Source organism: Sminthopsis crassicaudata, chromosome 4 (assembly GCF_048593235.1).
Source record: "Sminthopsis crassicaudata isolate SCR6 chromosome 4, ASM4859323v1, whole genome shotgun sequence".
Classification (NCBI taxonomy): Eukaryota; Metazoa; Chordata; class Mammalia; order Dasyuromorphia; family Dasyuridae; genus Sminthopsis; species Sminthopsis crassicaudata.
The window spans coordinates 464876728-464897218 of NC_133620.1; the positions used below are offsets into that span (position 1 = coordinate 464876728).

General features: G+C 42.8%; 1 protein-coding gene across 3 annotated transcripts in view; it reads right to left on the minus strand.

Annotated features, from left to right (window-relative positions):
* STYXL1 (serine/threonine/tyrosine interacting like 1) overlaps positions 1–20491 on the minus strand; it is a 48802-nt gene that overhangs the window by 15097 nt on the left and 13214 nt on the right. For all 3 annotated transcript variants that reach the window (XM_074264127.1, XM_074264126.1, XM_074264128.1), the window contains exons 5-6: positions 16417–16565; positions 12684–12829 (exon numbers count right to left, since the gene is read on the minus strand). In XM_074264127.1, the coding sequence (XP_074120228.1) occupies positions 12684–12829; positions 16417–16565 (295 nt within the window). The remainder of the gene's footprint in view (positions 1–12683; positions 12830–16416; positions 16566–20491) is intronic.

The following is a 20491-nucleotide window of genomic DNA, read 5'->3' on the forward strand; positions in this document are numbered from 1 at the left end:
AACTGTGACACAGTTTTTCCTTTACTTAACAAAATATGTTTCTCTGAAACTTTTTCTTTCTTAAACTTGGGGGGATCAATCAAAACAGATTAAGTCCCTCTTCCTCATCTCATAGGATCTGAAAGATAACTCAATCTCCTATCTCCCATTTCCCAAGCCTTTTTTTCTCCCATCTTACTATGGCATGGTCTTGACCCCCATCATCCTCCTGGTTCTCCTTCTCTGAATATGTTCCACATGATCAACCTCCTTCCCAATATATGGCACCAGAACTGAATATAACACTCTCTATGTGATCTGTGAGGGTTTCACATCCCATCACACTCAAGGTTGACCAAGATTGAATACGACTTTTGGTTGCTATGATCACCCTGCTGACAGTCTGAGCATTTAGAATCACTGTACTGAAATCCCAGATCATCTTCACTGAGATGCTAGCTGGCTGTGTCTCCATCATCCTGCATGTGTACGTCTGCACTTGAGTGTACGCCTTTATATTTATCTCTATTAAATGTCATGCTCTTGGTCTCCTAGATCTAGCTTGTTGAAGTCTTTTTGGAGGCTAATGACCTGTCCAAAAAAGGAAATAAAGTTAGTCTGGTTTGACTCATTCTTGATTAAATCATGCTGGCGTTTCCTTTTTTAAATGTCTACCATTGAAGAGTTGTTCACAAATGACCCCATTTGATAATACCTTCTAGAATCTTTCCAAGAGCTGAGGTTAAGCTTACCAAATTATGGCTGCCAAATTCTATTCTTTTTTTCTTTTTTTTTTTCTTTTTTCTTTTTTGAAGCATGAGTTCAGCACTGGCCCTTTCTAGTCCCATGGCCCAGCTACCATTCCTGTGGCCTTTTACTGATTGCTGACAGAGCCCTGCCATCACATCTGGCAGGTGTTTCAAGCATGGATGTGCTTTATTCAGGCTGACTTTTAACTCAACAAGGGCCTCTAGATTCCCCTAGCTTCCTAGCGCCTCGTTTGTCTTTGGACTTGACTCTCTATAATAACTTTTTTTGTTTTCTTCTGATCTAGTCCAATAGGTTAAAGCTAACTGGTAAAGGGCCTTAAGTACCAGTCAAGGCCTTTTATTCTGAAGTAAGTGGAAAGCCAAAAAAAAGGGGGCTTTGAACAGGGCTATAATGGGGATCAGCCCTGTGTATGAGAGAGATTACTCTGACAGCATTTTGAACTATTAGGTTATAAAGAGAAGAAGTGGAGGTAAAGAGATCAGTCAGAAGGGTGCTATATTAAGCCAGGCGGAAAAAGATGGTGGGAGTCTGAACATGATAGCACTGAAAGTAAAGAGGAAGGATTACAAGTGAATAATGGACAGGACTTGACAGTGGTTATGTCAGCAGAGTTGACCAGCTGAAGCCAGGAGAAAGAAAAGACAGGATCAAAGATATCTGAAGTCTTGAATAGCAACTGGGCCCTTTTGCTAGAATTTCAGGCAGCAATATGGTACTGTAATGTACAGAGTGTAGGGCCCTAGAGTCAGGAGGACCTGAATGCAAATCTGACCTCAGACACAAACTAGCTGTGTGATCCTGGGCAAGTCATTTAACCCCCTTTTGCCTCAGTCTCCTCATCTGGAAAATGAGCAAGAGAAGGAAATGGCAAGTTACTCTAGTTTCTTGTCCAGAAAATACAAAGGGGATTATGAAGAGTTACTCATGAGTGAACAAAGAAATTGCTAGTTTTCATTTATCTTTAGAAATGACTAGTTTATTTTTCTCCAAATATTTTATCTGTTGATGTATAAGACACAGAATGCTTCCCTGGCATGGTTTTACTAGACATCAACGGGAAGAGACTGTCCATACTCCAGAAGGCCGAAGAAATGCCAAAGCAGCAGGGAGCAGGGCAGAGTAACAAAGAAATGAACTGATATCAAAGTACAAGTCGATCATTATTAGGTGGACAGATAGATGAGCTTACTCCCTGGAGCTTGGACTGAGCACACGTAGGGTTATACCAGACAGATTATAATTTAGATTGATAATTTGAGTAATATTTGAAGAGGGGGAAGGAGAAGTTGACTTCAGAAAGCATAATGTGGACAGGAAAAGAGTGGGATGTGGCCTTTTGAATATAAAGTGATTTATATTCAAGATTTTGATCTGAGTAATGTTTTACATAGCAAACAGCTTTATTTCAGCTCAGCAGTTTAGGGCCACAGATTACAACTAGAAACAACCACGGGGAGATTTAATTCAACTCACTTCTTTTTCAGATAAGATAACTGAGGCTCAGAAAGATTGTGACTTGTTCAAAATAAGCGGGAAGTGACAGAAGGGATTCAAAATCAGGACCCCTAGCTCCAAATTTAGTACCTGCTCACAGTGTTGCATTGCTCAGCTGTTATCAGGAAAGTCAACTTGACAATTCAGCACAGCGATCATCCTAAAGCTGGTGCTTTGTGGACATGATGGAGCTATTCAAACACATTCCGTTTTACTCCAAAACATGGAAAGCCACAATAGGGAGATGCAGGAAGCAGGCTGCTGGACATACGGAGGAAACAGAGGTGGGGGAGGGGGAATCAAAAATGTCTTGGGGATTTTGATGGCAGATTTGATGGGCACCATTAAGAGAAACAAAGAAATTAGGAAGTTAGCCAAGAAAGAAAAAGAGGTGGGTGAGACAGACTCAAAGTGGGAGAAGGAAGGGGAACTAGAAAAGAGACAGGAGCATCAGAGAGGTAGGAGGAAGACCAGAAGGGAAGAGTGAAAACAAAATCAAGGGAAGAGACAAGATGGAAGAGGGAGAAGTGCAATGTTACCAAAAGATGGAGCAAGATGACTAATAAGAGATCACTAGATTTGGCAATGGGGTCAGAACTGAGAGCAATTTCAACTGGGGAGCATGAGACATGGGAACTGCTGGATGGGTTTGGTGAACAGAGAATGGCCCTAGCAGGACTGAGAGGGACATGATGGACTGGAAGGCCAGAGAGGCTCAGTTAGGTCCAGATTGTAGAGAGCTTTGAATATCAAGTTAAGCTCCTGAGAGGCAATGGGTCAAAACTGAATGTTTTTGGGCAGGAACAAGGTGCATTTGTGGTAAAGTGGGCACTGAGCTTGGAGGTAGAAAGCTGAATTAAAATCCAATCTTTGATTCTCCCGGGCTGTGTGAGCTGAAGAGATGGCTTAACCTTTCTGAGTCTCAGCTTCCCCATCTGTTACGACCTCTGGGTCCCTTCTGGTTCTACAACAATACAATTGAATATAATCCCTCCATCAGTTATAGTTGTTTTTCCTATAAATATTGGTGGTTGGATCAGAGAGGTATATTTCCTTATGCCCTTTATTTGGGGCATAGTACAGTGGGATGGCTCCACTGGTACTTTCCCTGGCTTTGGCCTGACCACCCTAGTTCTTGGACCTTGGATAGAGAATCTTTTTTTTTTTTTTTTCCCCTGAGGCTGGGGTTAAGTGACTTGCCCAGGGTCACACAGCTAGGAAGTGTTAAGTGTCTGAGACGAGATTTGAACTCGGGTCCTCCTGAATTCAAGGCTGGTGCTCTATCCACTGCGCCACCTAGCTGCCCCTCTCCGACAGAGAATCTCTAAGCAAATGGAGTAGTCTATTTTGTGGATCATTTAACAAGCACCTGAAAGCAGAACTTTCCCTGTGGACCCATGACAGGCCCCTGAGATGGTCTGGGGAAGGTGAGTAGGACAAACTGGTCACCGAGATGTAAGTTTTGTTTGGAGCCTTGCTATAGAAAGGGACTCCTCGTTATACGTCTTCATTCTCTCACTCAGTGACTCCTCTCCCCACGGCCTCCGAGCAAACTTGTCTGCCCGGCATTCAGAGCCCTGCGAGTGGCGCTTCTGCTCAGCTTTCCAGGCTTGGTGCACCCGGGCTCCCTGACATTCCTTCATGCTCCACATCTGCAATCTCCCCACCTTTGTCCAGGCTCTGCCTCCAGTCTAGAAGCAGCCCCTCCTCACCTCTGACCTCTTAGAACCAACCCCTGGTCTCCTCCAAAGCTCAGCTTGGATGATCCTCCAACATGAGCCTTTCCCGGATCCTTTCAGAAGCTGTATTTACTTGTATACATGGATATATTTTGTAACTACTTATTATGTACTTGTAAAGACAGACATACTTTTATATCTACTTATATGTGTATCTGGGCAGCTAGGAATAGGGTGGATAGAATCCCGGGCCTGAAATCAGGAAGTCTCCTCTTCCTGAGTTCAAATCCGGCCTCAGACACTCACTATCTGGGTGACCCTGGGCAAGTCACTTAACCCTGTTTGCCTCCGTTTCCTTTCCTGTCAAATGAGTTGGAGGAGAAAATGGCCAAGCACTCCATTAACTCCACTACCTTTGCCAAGAAAACCTCCAATGGGATCACAGAGAGTCACATGCAGCTGAAAAATAACAACAAATACGCGTACGTATATAACATATACGTATAACGTATAATATATACGTATATATAACAACAAATACGCGTGCGTAAGGCTCCCCGTGGAAAGGAAGCGCCTTGCCTCGGGATTCCCGGGCACTTCCCTGCTGGAGGAAGACAGTGTGAGCCCACGCTGTTCACTTATTCAGCAAATAGAATCTCCAGACCAGGAGCCACTCTCCCAGTAGCCACTGCTGCTGCTCTGGTGTAACATGGTCATCTTCCAAAAGGCTGCCGTCTCCACAGTGGCCACTAGAGGGAGCTCAGCCTGAAAGTATTCAGGCCATTTCCCTGAATGGTTTGGAATTTACACTAGGGGATGAGATTAAAAATTGGAAATCTACAGATCTCCCCCCAAACCTGAATCTGGAATCTCCTCAGCCCACTTGGAATCCCAGGTCAGTCCCACATTCTATAAGAAGTCTTTCCCAATTCTATGGCCTTCTCTCCTAGGATTATTTCCTAGTTAGCCGGGGTATGGCTGGTATATGATGGTATATATTGACTTGTTTTCTCCTCTCATTTAAGTGTGATGTCCTTGAGGAAAGAGGCCATCTTTAGCCTTTGTCTGTGTCCCCCGAATGTCTGGCACACAGTAGGCGCTTAATAAATGTCTGGTGGTTGACTGAACATACAATTTATTGAAGATAGTGACAGTGAAGGGAAGTCTAGTGCCGATTCGCTTATTTCCACAGGTTGTGGAGAGGATTAAGGAAGACTTAATGTCTGGGCCCCCAGGGTAAAAGAGGGGAGGGCTCTCTTCGCCCGCAGCTCACTAGCCGAGGTGATATTCGGTGGGTGCCAGGCCCTCTCCTCTTCGTCTCCAGGCACCAGGGAGATTCAGAAGGATATTGACTCCTGGTCTGGGCCCCTTGCCTTGGCTCCTGGTCATCAGCTCATGGACTCTCAGAGTCATCCACAATCCCCCGTCTCAGTTATGACTGCTCTTCTGGAAGTGGAGGCCCGAAAAGCAGCCGCTGAGCACCTCGATTTAAGCCGAAGTTGGGTCTCCAGCACTCAGTCCCATCCCGGAGGCTGTCCCTTTTCTGTGCCCTGTGTGGTCGCCAGAAGCCTTGGTCCAGGGTCATGGAAGAAGAAAAGTCTCCCAGGGGGAAGCTCTCTTCACATCCTTGTGCACTGTGCTTCAGTGTCCAGTGCTATCTCACAAATCCCCTTCCGTTTGTCCCCCCACCTCTGGGGGCCGCTTCCAGCACTTCTCAGATTTCCATTGAGGTGAGAAGAGATGGGAAAGCCCGGGACCGTTCTTGTACCCTGACCTCCATGGACAAACGCCTCCCGCTGCACATAACTCTGTTTTCTCTTATCCAAGTCTCTGCAGGCAGAGAACAGCCGATCCCCACCTTCTGTCCAGTCTGTTAACTCAGTCATTCCTTCCTGGGGTCAGTCTGAGGGTCTCCGGCGGCCTCTCTGCTTCATCTCACCAGCATCATCGGCCCTTATGAAAGCATCTGCTTCCACGGTAGGCAGACCCCTGGACGTGACTTGTACAGCCAGAGAGAGCCAGAAGCATCTGCCTCCTGCCCTCTCGTCTCTGCTATAACTGGAGGGCAGGGATTGTGGTTTAATTAGGAGGCTTAGGAAGCTGACTCAGATCTCTCATCTTCTGCCCTCCCACAGCAAATTCTTCACAACTCCCTCCCTGGCCAAGGACCCTGACAGACGAAGAAAAATCACCAGGTCAACTCCTTGGCTTCCTGGTAGGTTTAGATGGGCCAAGGAATTAAAAAGTGGGCCCAGAATTGGCTCTTAGTTCGCAATACTCATTCCCATAGTGCTGACTTCCACCTACACTCTCATTCAACAAACCTAGGAAATATGGGAGGGATTGTCATCTCTATTTTCCAGAGGGGGAAACTGAGGCCCAGAAATTGAGTTTCCTAAGCTCACAAAGCTATTGTGTGGGCAGAATCTAATTTAGGTTCTTTTTTTTTTTTTTTTTAAATCCACCTTCAGACTTTCACGACTGGTTAAGAGGAAAATCTCCACAAAACAATGTTGCGGGGAATTGGCTTTTACTTTTTTCAAAACCTTTGAGCCAGTGAGAAATATCTGTTGAGTATGAAAATCACTGCATCTCTCAGGAGGGACTGGAAGGGAACATCCAACACCCTCCCATCACTTCCCCAGGGAGCCTTTGGAGAGCTTAGGTTGCTATTGTCAGATATGCCCGATGAATGACGTGGAACCACAATGTAAATCCTAGTGGGGAACTGGAACCCAGCTTTTGGCTTGCTAAGGCTACAATGACTACTTAGAACTCCCTAATTCTTTATTACTGTGGATCATAGAAGCAAGATTTAGAACCATAAGGAAGTGGAAAGAGGACATCTAGTCTACCCACTTATTTGACAGATGAAGAAACTGAGGCCCTGAAAGTTGAAGGAACTTGTTCAAGGCCACTCATGAAGTGTTAGAGGGAGGATATGGACTTGGATCCCAGAGCTCTTTCCCTGACACTGGGAGACGTTAGGGGATTTGACTGATGACTGACACAACTCAGTTTATAGTCACAGAAAGTTGTTGGAACTAACAGTCATCATCCAGTAGTTACAGAATCATGGGTCAGAGGCAAAGTTTGAACCCTAGTCCTCCTTCCTATAAATCTAGCAATCTACCCCACCCACCACACTGCCGTTCCTTTCATGATGATTGTTAAGATATGGCAAAACTTCTGTCCTCAGAACCCTTACAGAATGAATTCTTTTCGATAGTTGGGTTTTCTGGTTGGCAGACAGGGTATCCCTTTAACACAAGTGCTTAAGTTTTCCCCTTCAGAAGGTGCAGATTACAACCCCAATCCCTCACTTGTCATTGTGGAAACTGGTAAACCATACTGCCTCCACCTAGTGACAACTCTGGAGCCACTCAGTTCCCTCTCTATTCAATAATGGGTCTGCTCCAATTTCTGTCTTGTATAAAAACTTTACTGCATGGTTTCAACCTGGCCCTGCATGACTGGGAAGTTGGACCACCTCTACTTGTTGCTTAGAGACCCCTTCATTAAGGACTTAACTTACGCTGACCAGAAAGCCAGGCAGATCCCAAGATAGATTCAAAGAGTTTTCTCACAATTATACATCTCAAGCAACCCATATATTTTACCTGGAAACTGGCCCTGTACTGGTCGATCAGCTGCTATTTCCTTGTTTCTTTGATTGGATTCTTGGGGGAGGGGAGTGGGACACCTCAGTGAACTACACCTGTTCACTCTTCCTCTCCCAACTCAAAAAGCCCCTAATCTTGCCTCCATTTAGAAATCAGGTTGCCTAATCTTGTATCCAGGTGTATAGCCTGTTCATTATTTTCTCTTAATGCATAAACATCTGTCTCTCCCTGGATTAGGGGTCCGGTGCCAAGCTGAGGCGGTCTGGTCCCAATCTATTATGTTATTGGCCCTCATTGCTTAGTAAATCAATATGCTCAGAAGCTGGGACCTTTGTTTCCTCAGCCATTTCATCTTTCATCCACCGGTTTCTGGTGGAGCCAGACAGGTTGACTCAGCACTGTGATTCCCAGGAAAAGTCTTTCAGAAAAACTCCCTTTTCTCTTTGAGACTTCTTTGTGGAGGATTGTCTCCCAGAGGCCAAATTCCACTGGATTTCCCCTTTCACCTGCCACACCATCCCTTGCTGTCTTTAATATTTATCTTCATTCCCCATCAAAGAGCCTTCAAAGAGGAGCTGTCCAATGTGCTGGAGGCCTGCCTTTAGGCCTTGGAGTTGTTTTAGGTTGCCTCTGACCAGCCTGCCATTCTTCACTCCCTCAGTCTGGTTATAGGACCAGCCTAGCTCTTCTCACAATTACATTTTCCCCTGATGATGGTTTACACAACGTATGTAGGTCATCTTGGCGTTGTTGGGTCCTAGGTCTGTCTCTCAACTGGCTTATGGGGAACCGGCAGGCTTTGGAGATTGTAGTATTTTATAAAGAAGTGAAAGAGCAAGCAGGCTGTGAATGAGAGAGAAGGTCTTTCCTATGAATAAGATGCAAGAGCTTTGAGTATGGACTTTGTGACACACCTTGTCATTAACTGATCCCCCTTATCACTAGTGTCTTCCCTCTGAGATTATCTCCAGCTGGGTGGGGCAATAGATGGAATGATAGGCCTGGAGCCAATAAGATTTGATTTCAAATCTGGACCTCAGACACTTTACTAGTTGTGCAACTTTGTGCAAGCTCCTCAACTCAGGTTTGCCTCCATTTCCTCCTTGGAAAATGCAGTTAATAGCCCCTAACCTGCTGAGTTGCTGTGAGGATCAAATGAGATAATACTTGTAAAGTGCTCTGGCAACCCTAAAGTGCACATAAATACTATTATGTTATTTTATAACATAATATATTATAATATAATAATATAACTATTATTGTTATTATCTTATATATAAGTTGTTTGCATGTTCCCCCCCACCACCCCATTTATTTCTTGAGAACAAGAATGGTATCTGGCATATTGTTTGGTACTTACTAAATGCTTATTAACTTAATCAAGCACTTTTTAAGCTTATTTTCTTTGATTCAGATATGGTCGACATGGGGGACTCTTTCTTTCTTTTTTTTTTTTTTTTTTTATTCATTTTTCCAAATTATCCCCTCCCTCCCTCCACTCCATCCCCCCGATGGCAGGTAATCCCATACATTTTACATGTGTTACAATATAACCTAGATACAATATATGTGTGTAAATACCATTTTCTTGTTGCACGTTAAGTATTAGCTTCCGAAGGTATAAGTAACCTGGGTAGATAGACAGTAGTGCTAACAATTTCCATTCACTTCCCAGTGTTCCTTCTCTGGGTGTAGTTATTTCTGTCCATCATTGAACAACTAGAAGTGAGTTGGCTCTTCTTTATGTTGAAGATTTCCACTTCCATCAGAATACATCCTCATACAGTATTGTTGTTGAAGTGTACAGTGATCTTCTGGTTCTGCTCATTTCACTCAGCATCAGTTGATTTAAGTCTCTCCAGGCCTCTCTGTATTCCTCCTGCTGGTCATTTCTTACAGAGCAATAATATTCCATAACCTTCATATACCACAATTTACCCAACCATTCTCCAACTGATGGACATCCATTCATCTTCCAGTTTCTAGCCACTATGAAAAGGGCTGCCACAAACATTTTGGCACATACAGGTCCCTTTCCCCTCTTTAGTATTTCTTTGGGATATAATCCCAATAACAGCAATGCTGGGTCAAAGGGTATGCACAGTTTGACAACTTTTTGGGCATAATTCCAGATTGCTCTCCAGAATGGCTGGATTCTTTCACAACTCCACCAACGATGCATCAGTGTCCCAGTTTTCCCACATCCCCTCCAACATTCATCATTATTTGTTCCTGTCATCTTAGCCAATCTGACAGGTGTGTAGTGGTATCTCAGAGTTGTCTTAATTTCCATTTCTCTGATCAGTAGTGATTTGGAACACACTTTCATATGAGTGGAAATAGTTTCAATTTCATCATCTGAGAATTGTCTGTTCATATCCATGGGGGACTCTTTCAAGGGGACAGTGTCTTAGAGCGGCAGCTGTACTTCTGCCCTGAGGCCCAGCTTCACACAGGCCACAGCAGGGAGTAGAAATCAGGAAGGGAGAGGAATAGGGAACTCTTCCTGAGAAGTCCTCAGGCTGAAGGTACAGAAGCAATGGCCACAGAACTGACCTGCTGCCCACCACCAGCCTGATCCTCATCATATTCACTTATTGTTAGGCAAAACTGGAAGATGCACAAGTTTGGTTAGTAGATATTTCAGTCTGGCTGGAGTAGAGAGGGGAGATCATCCTAACATAAAAACTCATCTTTAATGTCATTCCCACAGATAAAACCGTATCTGTTTCTGCTGCTGAACTGTCCAATGGAGCCACAGATTTTGGTGGGAGAACCTTCTTCTCATGTGGCAGTGGGGGCAGGGGCAGGCCACCCCCATTCAGGATGGGGACCAGCTGGTCTTGAAACTTTGCCCACCTTTTAGCACATGCCTTACTGGCTTCCAGGAGATCCATAACCGGAACAACAATTTTCCCACGTTCTGGGCATAGACTATGGTCGTAACCTCTTCTCTTTAGCCACAGCTGATCATAATCTCTACAGTCTCTTCATTACAACCAATTCAGCTCAGCAAACTTTTTTTTTTTTTTTATGAAAAGACCAAAGAATCTGACTTCAGAAAACCTAAATTCAAATCCTGACTCAGTCACTTATTACTGAGTAACCACGGACAGGGCACTCTGACCAATGCTGTGCTTCCTCTAGCTCCCCAAATAAAATGGGAGGGAGTCCGCCTAGGTCTGTGAGGTCCTTCAGGGCCAGACACAGGAGATTCAAGGCATACCTAATCCTTTCTTTGCAGGGGTTACAGTCTAGCCTCTGAGAGACAGGACACGGGCAGGCGGGGAGGAGAGTTACTGGCTCCTGGACACATTGGGTCTTTCACGCTTCCATATTTTCTCAATAAACTTCTGCTTCTTGTATCCTTAACTCTTAAAGCCTAACTCAGATGCCACCTCTGCCATAAAGCCTTCCAGATTTGGGATCAGGAAGATTTGGCCTCCTACCCCACTTCTGACACTGGCCAGGTGATCCCATAACTTTTCATAGGCAATTATAACACCTTACAGCACAACTCGCAGGGTTATTGTAAAAATCCAGTGAGATGATAAATAGAAAGCACTATAGAAATCTAAAATTCCAGTTATGATTTTTAGTATTTTTATCTCTCTCCTCCCATCTTGGTAACTCAAGAACTAAAAAAATTATACATGTCTGGGACCTTGACAGCATCATGAGCTTCAATGGAGCTCAACTTAGGTAGATAACTTTTGATTGACCTACCTGAGTAAGCATGAAAAGGCTAAGCTATACCAAGTATCTCAAAAATCTTAATGCAATTTACAGCTTTCACAAAACTTCCTTTCTTCCTTTTTTCTTTCTTTCTTCATTCCTTTCTTTCTCTTCTTTCCTTCCTTCCTTTTCTTTCTTCCTTCCTTCATTTCTTTTTTCTCTTTCTTTCTTTCTTTTTTTTCTTTCTTTTTCTTTCCTTTTCTTTCTTGCTTTCTTTTTCTTTCTTTCTTTCTCTTTCCTTCTTTCTTTTTTTCTTTCTTTCTCTTTCTTTCTTTTCTTTCTTTCTTTCCTTCCTTCCTTCCTTCTTTCTTTCCTTTTTTCTTTACTTCCCTTCCTTCTTTCTTTCCTTTTTTCTTTACTTCCCTTCCTTCTTCCCTTTCTTTCTTTCTTTCTTTTCCTTCTTTAGCTTTAATAAGCTTTAAATCACACTAAGACTTTTGGGACACTCTTTATTTGGCATATTTTGTTTTGAAGGCCTCCAGAAATGATTTCAAAAACATTTTTAGAAGATTATATATTTATATGGTAAGATTTAGAAAGTTCAGTCCAACACTTCTCTTTTCTAATAATGCCTTTTAGAAGGATACTATACTTTAACTAGAGGGGGAAAGCTTTCCAATTGATGAGTCTGCTTCCTATTATTAAATTGGATCTTTCAAAATTGCTCCCGTAAAACTATAGTAGAGTCCACATCTCATTGAGAGACAGGTGTAATATTTCAAACATGACAATGGAGAGAGAAAAAATTAAATCCACACTTCCCTTGAAGCTCTCTGGATACCAACAAAAGTACCATTAATTGGATTAAAGTGTTTCCCTAGGCTATTATAATTACAAGTAATACCAACTGAGGGAATTGTCCAGTGCTAAAAATCCCAGGGAGGATGAGTTTCAGGACAGAATTGCAGCTTTTGAAAAGATATGAACATATGTGCTAACTGAAATTGATATCTGGATTATAGATTGAGTATAACTCTCCTGAGTTTTCTTAGTAAGAGAAGGAATTTAGAAAATTAGATTGAATGAATTATTTAACAAATTGACCAATTTTCTTTCTTTCTTTTTTTTTTTTAAATCTAGACAGGGGATATACCAATGGGCATCAGTCAATTCTATGGATATTTGGCCTTGGCAAAATGATGTTACAAAAAAGCTTTACTGTCAAATGCAAACCTCAATCAACAAATTGTTAATAAACAATAAATAAATGTTTATTCACTGATGCCTCTTCAGATGACCTCAACGTACTGCACTAGGGATGAAGTTGTGCTAAATGAGTTCTCTAAGGCTTTGAAACTCTTAGATTCTGTAATTCTGAGGGGCATATGCATATTTTGCTAATCATGTTATAAATTTAAAAGACTCAGTTTCCCACCAAGCACACAGAAGTCCCATTACTTACAAGGGTGTTGTTTCAAAGCAGACATTGACATGAGCTTTGATTTTCAGATGTTTATGAATTTGAGAACTGCAAGCCTGTGCAGAAGTTCCCAGGTAGACTTCCCCAGGCACTATCTCTATAGGATATGGCTCAAATGCATCCAGCTCCTGTAGAGGGAGAAGGAAAGGACTGACTTGTTAGTGAACCACAGTCTTTCCATTTGTTTTCATGAAACTTAACAGAAAAACGCTTTTTATTTGAAACTAATTTTTATTTTTTCCTCAATAGTATTTTATTTTTCTAAATACACATATAGTTTTCCACATTCATTTTTGTAAGACTTTGTGTTCCAAATTTTTCTCTCTCCCTCCTTTACCTTCCCCTTACCAAGGCAGCAGGCAATTTGATATAGGTTAAATATGTATAATCCTTTTAAACATTTTTCTGTATTCTTCATTTATACAAGAAAGATTAGACCAAAAGGGAAAAAAAAAACAGGAGAAAGGAAAAAATGAGCAAAAATAGATGAAAATACTATGCTACGATCCACATTCATAAATTTCTCTAAGGATACAGCTGGCATTTTCCATTCCAAGTCTTTCGGAATTGCCTTGAGTCACCGCAATGTTGAAAAAAGCCAAGTCCATCATAGTTGATCATCACATATTGTTATTGTGTACAATGTACTTCTGGTTCCGTTCACTTCACTTAGCATCAATTCATGTAAGTCTTTTTAGGCTTTTCTGAAATCAGTCTGCTCATTTCTTATATAACAGTAATATTCCATTACATAACTTATTCAGCCATTCACCAACTCAGTTTCCAATTTGTCACTACAAAAAGAGCTGCCACAAACATTTTTGCACATATGGATCCTTTTCCCTTTTTTTGAGACTGTTTGATCACAGGGTATGCAGTGTTTATACACCTTTGAGCATAGCTCCAAATTGCTCTCTAGATTGGTTGGATCATTCCTCAACTCCACCAACAATGCATTAGTGTTCCACACCCTCTCCAACAGTTATTTTTTCATGTTATTTTAACCAATCTAATAAGTGTGAGGTGGTACTCTAGATGAATATCTCCTTTCTTCTCAGTGCTTGAGCCTGTCTCTTGTAAGAAAACCCTTAAACCTATCTTCAGTAGCTCAGAGACCAAAAGAAAGCCATAGAATGGCCAGGGAAGCTGTCCATCCTCAGAGAATTAAGAAGGCTGGGGAGGAAGTACCCAAAGGGCAGTTGCCTATAGCAGATTGGCTTAACTAATGTTTATTTCCAATACAAATCTCTGCTTATTGCCTGGTCTTGGAACCACCTCTTTTGCTTCTGGACTCTTGACTTGGCAAACTATCCTGGTTACTGGCTAGCTTGTTGCATAATCATTCTAACCCCTAGATGGTATCTTTCACAGAGAGAACAGATTTTTAAAATTTCCAATTTCCACTTACACCTTGAAAAATCATCAAAAACTATTAACTTGGGGCTTAATTTACTACTTTGCAGATAGTCAAACCAAGGGTTATCAAACTACGGCCTGCTGGCCAGATGTGGCCCACTGAGAACGTTTATGCCCCCGCCGGGTTATGGCACATGGGGTGAGGAGCAGAGACAGAGTGTGAGCTTTTGTTTTTACTCTAGTCCGGCCCTCCCACAGTCTGAGGGACAGTGAACTGGCCCCCTATTTAAAAAGTTTGAGGACCATTGGTCTAAACTTAAAGTGACAGAAAATGTTAATGATGTAGGTTAAGCTTAAAAATATGTCATATATTTTTTTTTTTCAGAAAGCTGGTTTTTAAACATTTACAATCACATCCCTGCACAGGTATTTCCTAGTTTCAATCTTCCCGTCTTCATTGTCTAGAAGGCTCCAATCTGTATCAAAGATCTTTCTTGGCTTCAGACCACAATGGGGTATCTTCTCATATTTTTTATTTGAATCCCATCTGATCTTTTTAATTTTGTTATATTTACTTTTGATGTTACATTACAGAAGTTTACTTCAGCCATTCACACTTACAAAACAAAGTGGATGCAAAATGCATGAATCAAGTAAAACCTACAGATGTGTTTATATGCACACTCATGAACACATAGGCATACATGCATATATATACACCCATGCACACATGTCTCATGTACAGATCTTAGGTTCTACACATGAATGATGTTTGGGATCTTTTTTGAACTCCATTTCCCATGCAACCTTACTGACGCCTCTACCCATGACATCAGAGGCAGAATCAGGCATATATTGGAGAAAACCAACCCTCTTGGACATCTCTGAGCTGCTGTGAGACATGGAGAGCAAAGGACCCCGATGTTACATATTGAGAACTTGTGTCACTATTAGCCAAATCCTAGGAGAAGCCCCTTGTGGGCCCGCAGGCCCTCTGGCCACACCCTGCCTGTATTCTTTCTCTGCCTTGTTTCTCCTGTGGAAGTGGGACTGCTGCCGTTAGGGCTTGTACACTGCTGCTCTGGTAGATTTGTCAACTTCTGCTCCAGTTTAGGGGTTGGATGCAGCTCATGATGACCTTTGCTCCCCTTCTTTTTTCCTCAAGTGTTTTCTATTAAGTTATGCAGTTATCAATGTACCAAAAATACATACATACACAAATATATATATATATATGCATATATACTAATAAATATGAGTAAAAGAATAAACAGATAGATGGGTATTTAAATAAAGTGACTCCTGTGGAATAGGAGCCAGCCATCCCCACCAACTGCCAACTAGCTACCATTCCAGGGTCAGGCAAGCCAAATCACCACCACAACGACTGCTCTCCCCCTCAGATCTTAGTGGAGATAGCCCTGGAGCCTTGGGAATAGCCATATTTTCAGCCCAGTGTCCTCAGCCATTATTCTGAGAAATTGCCCTGTGGAAATGCAGCCTGGACCTACTCCTGTAGGACCATAGCCACTGAGGACCCACTGAGGAAAGGTCTTGTTCCCAAAGGCCTTGGCCCTATGCAGTGGCTCAGCATAAGAAAATGATAGGATTTTACCAGTGGACTAACCCTTCTTCTTCAGGATCTGCTGCACCCTAAGGATCATGGGGCTTTTCTGCCTGACTGCAGCTGTGTCCTCTCTATTAGACTGTGATCGGGAGCACCCCACTTTCCTCTTTGTATCCCCAGTGCCAGAGTACATTTAGCCATAAAGGGTCTATGGTTGTCAGCACAGGCTGGTGCATCTCCCTCATCTGAGGAGCCCCTTTTAAATCCCTGCTCCCCGTCTGCCAAAGGCGAGGATAAAGTGGTCCCAAGCACAAAGCTTCCACTGGCCCCAAAGCATCGCTACTGGAAAAGCCCCTCTCTTGTAATGATATCCTCAAAAGGATGACGCTATGTCAGATGGCTCCAATTAGGGAACACGATGACCGAGACAAGGGGAAAAGCCCCATAACCACCACCATAACCAAGCCCCTCCACTGAGATGTTTATAAAGACCTCGGCATTCTCTGCCCCAGCTCTGGTCTTGACTCCCATGTCAAACCCCTTCTGCTCTGGAGAGCTTGGTTTCCTCTGTACCATTAATGACAAGATCCCCTGGATCTTTATAGATTTGGAGGAAGAAGGGCTTGGAGGCCACCTCATCCAGCCCCCACACTTTCCAAGGAGGAAGCTAAGAAGTGAGGTCACCCAGGTAACAAAACTGGGGCTCGAACCCAGGTATACTGACTTGGGATGCAAAACTTCTGATTCTAAGAACTAGCTTATTATGGGAAAGCTCCCCCGTTCCGACCTTACCTGAGGCATTGAGAAAATCTTCTGAGTCCTGAAGAAATGATAGCAAGCTGAGAACCGCTCGTAACCTCCATTCAGGATGTAGACAGGGTGGCGCGTGTGCTCTGCCAAGACCTTGGCACCCTCTATGGCAGCCCCCATCACAACATTGTCTGAATGAACAAAGACCCAAAGCAAGAATCAATTCCACCCGATTTTACCCCATTCTTGTACAGGTCACAAATAGGGGAGGGTGATCCAAGAGCCCTAAGCTATAAAGCCTGAGCCTACGTAAGGAGCTAAATGCAAACTCAAGCAACTCTGAGGTTCTACCTGGCATCGGGTAGCCTGGTAAAGAAGAAAGAGAGGGAATAGGGAATGTGTAAGGCAGCCTGCTGCGGAAAAACCGGGCCCAGTGGGGCCTTCCTGATTACTGTCCTGGGCCCACACAGCTCCTAAGAGGCCTATTTCTGGAAGCCTCTGACAGTGCCACAGTGGGTCAAATCTGGCCTCTTACTCACTGCCCAGCCTTGATGAGTCACTTAATCTCTGCCTGCCTCAGTTTCCTCCCACGTGAGCATAAAATAGTTGAAAAGTGCACTGTAAAACTGCACATGTAAATGTTATTACTAACCTAAAGAGATCAAAGGAAGAAGAAAAGGACCTACATGACCAAAAATATTTCTAGTCTCATTTTCTATAGTAGCTCCCAAACTGGAAACTAAGGGGTGCCCCCCACTAGGAAATGACAAAACTAATAATCCTATGTGAATGCAGTGGACACAAGAAAGGATGAAATGAATGATGTTGGAGGAAATTGGGGGACTCCTATGAACTGATGCAGAGCAACATGAGCAGAACCAGGAGAATGATTTATGAAAAGACAACATTTTAAAGTCAAGCCAAAGGAAAAAAAAATCTGACCAATACAAAGCGAAGGCTCAGGAGAGAACAACTCACCGGCTTCCTGACAGAGGTCTGACCTCAGGATGCAGAACAAGGCGGACATTTTTGGATATGTCAATGTAGGGATTTATTTTACTGGGCCACACAAACTGGTTCTGAGGATTTTTGGTTTTGATTTTCTTTTTATTGTTCAATTGGTTCATGTGTGAGTGATAATAAATTTTAAAATAGCTAAAAAAGACTGAGTGTATATGAATGATTCAGTGTTACAATCAAATACAATTTAACCACAAAGTATATCTGACCCATTTTTAATAAGGTACATAATTATTATAGAAGGCAGTAAGCATTTATTACTGTGCCAACTATGCGCCAGTTAAGGAAACTGAGGCAAACAGAAATTAACTAATTTTCTCACAGCTAGTATGTGTCAGATGATGGGCTTGAACTTTTGTCTTCCTGATTCTGTGCCCTCTCTGTTGCCCCACCAAACTGGCCAGGGATTTGATTATGTATTTCTTTTATTTGGTCACATAATTTCAGGGATCAGAGGGCAGTGTTGAAGAGAAAACCATATATGCTCTGCCTTTGGGCACATGTCTGCTAGAAATGACTTAATTTCATTTTGTTTAGGCTTCTCTTATTTCTGGCTTACAGAGATTTCAAAAATGGCTGTTTCCCTACGCCCATCCAACATAATTCTAGGTAACATTTATAGAAATCTAGGGAAGGAAATCAAGACAGAAACAATACAGTTCTGAGTTAACATTCAGAAGGATTGAGCAACCAAATCACCTTCTCCTTCCTCCAGGACCACTACAGAGCCCTTTATCAGAATCTCTTCTGAACTGAGGCAGCCCGGGGAGAAGGTGCCTCCCCTTCAAATAAAAAGGATTCTCCCTTGGTGGGGAAGGTAAATGTACTTAGCACTCTTAATCTATTTCCCTCAGAAAGCCCCTGGCTTTTGCTGAGCTCACTTTATAAAAGAGAAAATCTGGAAAGAGTTTTAGGCTGGAGAACTGTTACTGCTTAACTTTTCTAGAGAAATTAAAAAGGGAGGCCTACTGACTTAATCCATCAATGAAAGGACAACCCCGGAATGTCAGCTGTTTGTGTAAAAATGGTATCTATAAATCCGAGGCCTGAGTGGCTCCGCACTTCCCAACAGACTGGGCTGCCCTCTATTCCAATGTTCCTTCAAGTGAGGAAAGGAAAATTAGAGGGGTGGGGTGGAGGGGAGTCATGGCCCCAGGCTGGCACCTGCACCAAAGGATCACTGTCCACGTGCTCCAGCTGCACTGGCAGGGGTGGGGGATTGGGCAACCCCTGGCCAGGTGGCTGCAGGCAGAGATGGGGGCCCCAAACAGCACTGCTGGGCAGACTCAGGCCCGTAAAGACTGTTAACTTTTACAACAGAAGCCCTGAGGAGCCGGTCTCCAGCTCCTAGCTCCTCAACCAGTGCTGGGACAAAAACGTGAACTGTGAGCTGGTGAAGGCCTGGTTTGACCGGTTTGCCTGGAAACCAGCAATTGTCCTCCACAGGCCGCCCAAGACTGCCAAAGGCTTTTGATGCCCCCGTATTGAGGAATTTCTATTTCATCCCAGAGATAGCAGGGGTAGAGTTCTGCATAAGAAAGACCATTTTGGGAGGGAGTACAGAGCCTGACTAGCGGCTAGAGCCATAGTCCATTGGCTGTGGTAATAAGAGTCTGAATGAGGAGGGTGGCCACAGAAGAGCCTTGGAGGTGGGTTGGAGATGACTCGATCGGTCTGGAAGAGGTGAGAATCAAAGGAGACTAGCAGGGTAGAGTGTCCTTCACAGACAAAGACACAGGAGGAAGAGGTTTTATTAAAGTTCGTTGTTGGTGAGTGGTTTTTCACTCACGCCTGCCTCTGTGTGCCCTCATTTGTGATTTTTCTTGGCAAAGATACTGGAGCAAACAGTTTGCCACTTCCTTCTCCAGCTCATTTACATTTGAGGAAACTGAGGCAGACAAGAATAAGTGACTTGTCCAGGCCCATACAGCAAGTAGGTGTCTGAGGCCGGGGGTACAGGATTGAAAATCAAGAGAAGTAAAACTGCAAAGCAGTTTGGGGGAAATAAAGCTTCGCTTAACCCTAATTCTTGCAGCGGTAAGGTCCTAGACATACAGGGTCATGTCACACACAAAAAAGAAGAGCATGGAAGGAGATTCCTTACATACCTTTGGATAACAGAAGAATTCTTAGCCAAACAAAGGATAGAGAGGATCACAGAGATAAAGTTGACAGTTCTGATTACACAAAACTGAAAAGCTTTTGCACAAACAAAAGCAATGCAGTTAAAAGGGAAATAATTCACAAGGGTAAAAAAAATCTTTGCAGCAAATTTCCCTGATGAAGGTTGGCTCCAAGACCATAAAGAATTGATGTAAACATCAAAAGGCCAAAAGTCCTTCTCTAGTAGATGAATGGTCAAAGGATACAAAGTTTCCCAAAGGAAGAAATTCAAACTATCAAAACAAACAAACAAACCCAACCCATATGAAAAATGCTTTTAAAGGACCACCAATAAGGGAAATGCAAATTAAGACAACTCTGTGGGTTCACTTGATAATTTTCTAACTGGCAAAGAGGATAAAAACAAGACAGCAGCTGAAGGAATTATGAGAAGACATGGCTGCTGGTGGACAGTGGACTGGTCTAGACATTCTGGAAAGTGGTTTGGAACATGACCTGAGCATCATTCAGCTCTGCACACCCTGTGACTCAGGAAAACGAAGAATGGGCCCCTAATACATCAAAGTAAAAAGGAAAGGACCTAGGGGTACAAAAATGCTTACAGTGGCACTTCTGTTTCGATAGCAAAGAACTGGAAACAAAGTGGATGCCCATTAATCTGGGAATTGTCTTGTATAAAAATATTATTGCTTTATAAGAAAGGATGGAAAAGAGAGAAATCTGGGAAAACTTATATACTAATGTAAAGGGAGCAGAACCAAGAAAACAATCTAAATGATAACATAAATGATAAAGCCAGATGGAAAGAGATGAGACCTCTAGTCAATGAAATAACTAATCATATCTCTGGAAGAATGATGATAAATCACACTTCCTATTTTGTAGTAGATAAGTGATGGATTACAGATGAGATACTATTACATCACCAATTTATTTTGTTTGACTATACTTTCATTATAAACAAGGGTAGAAA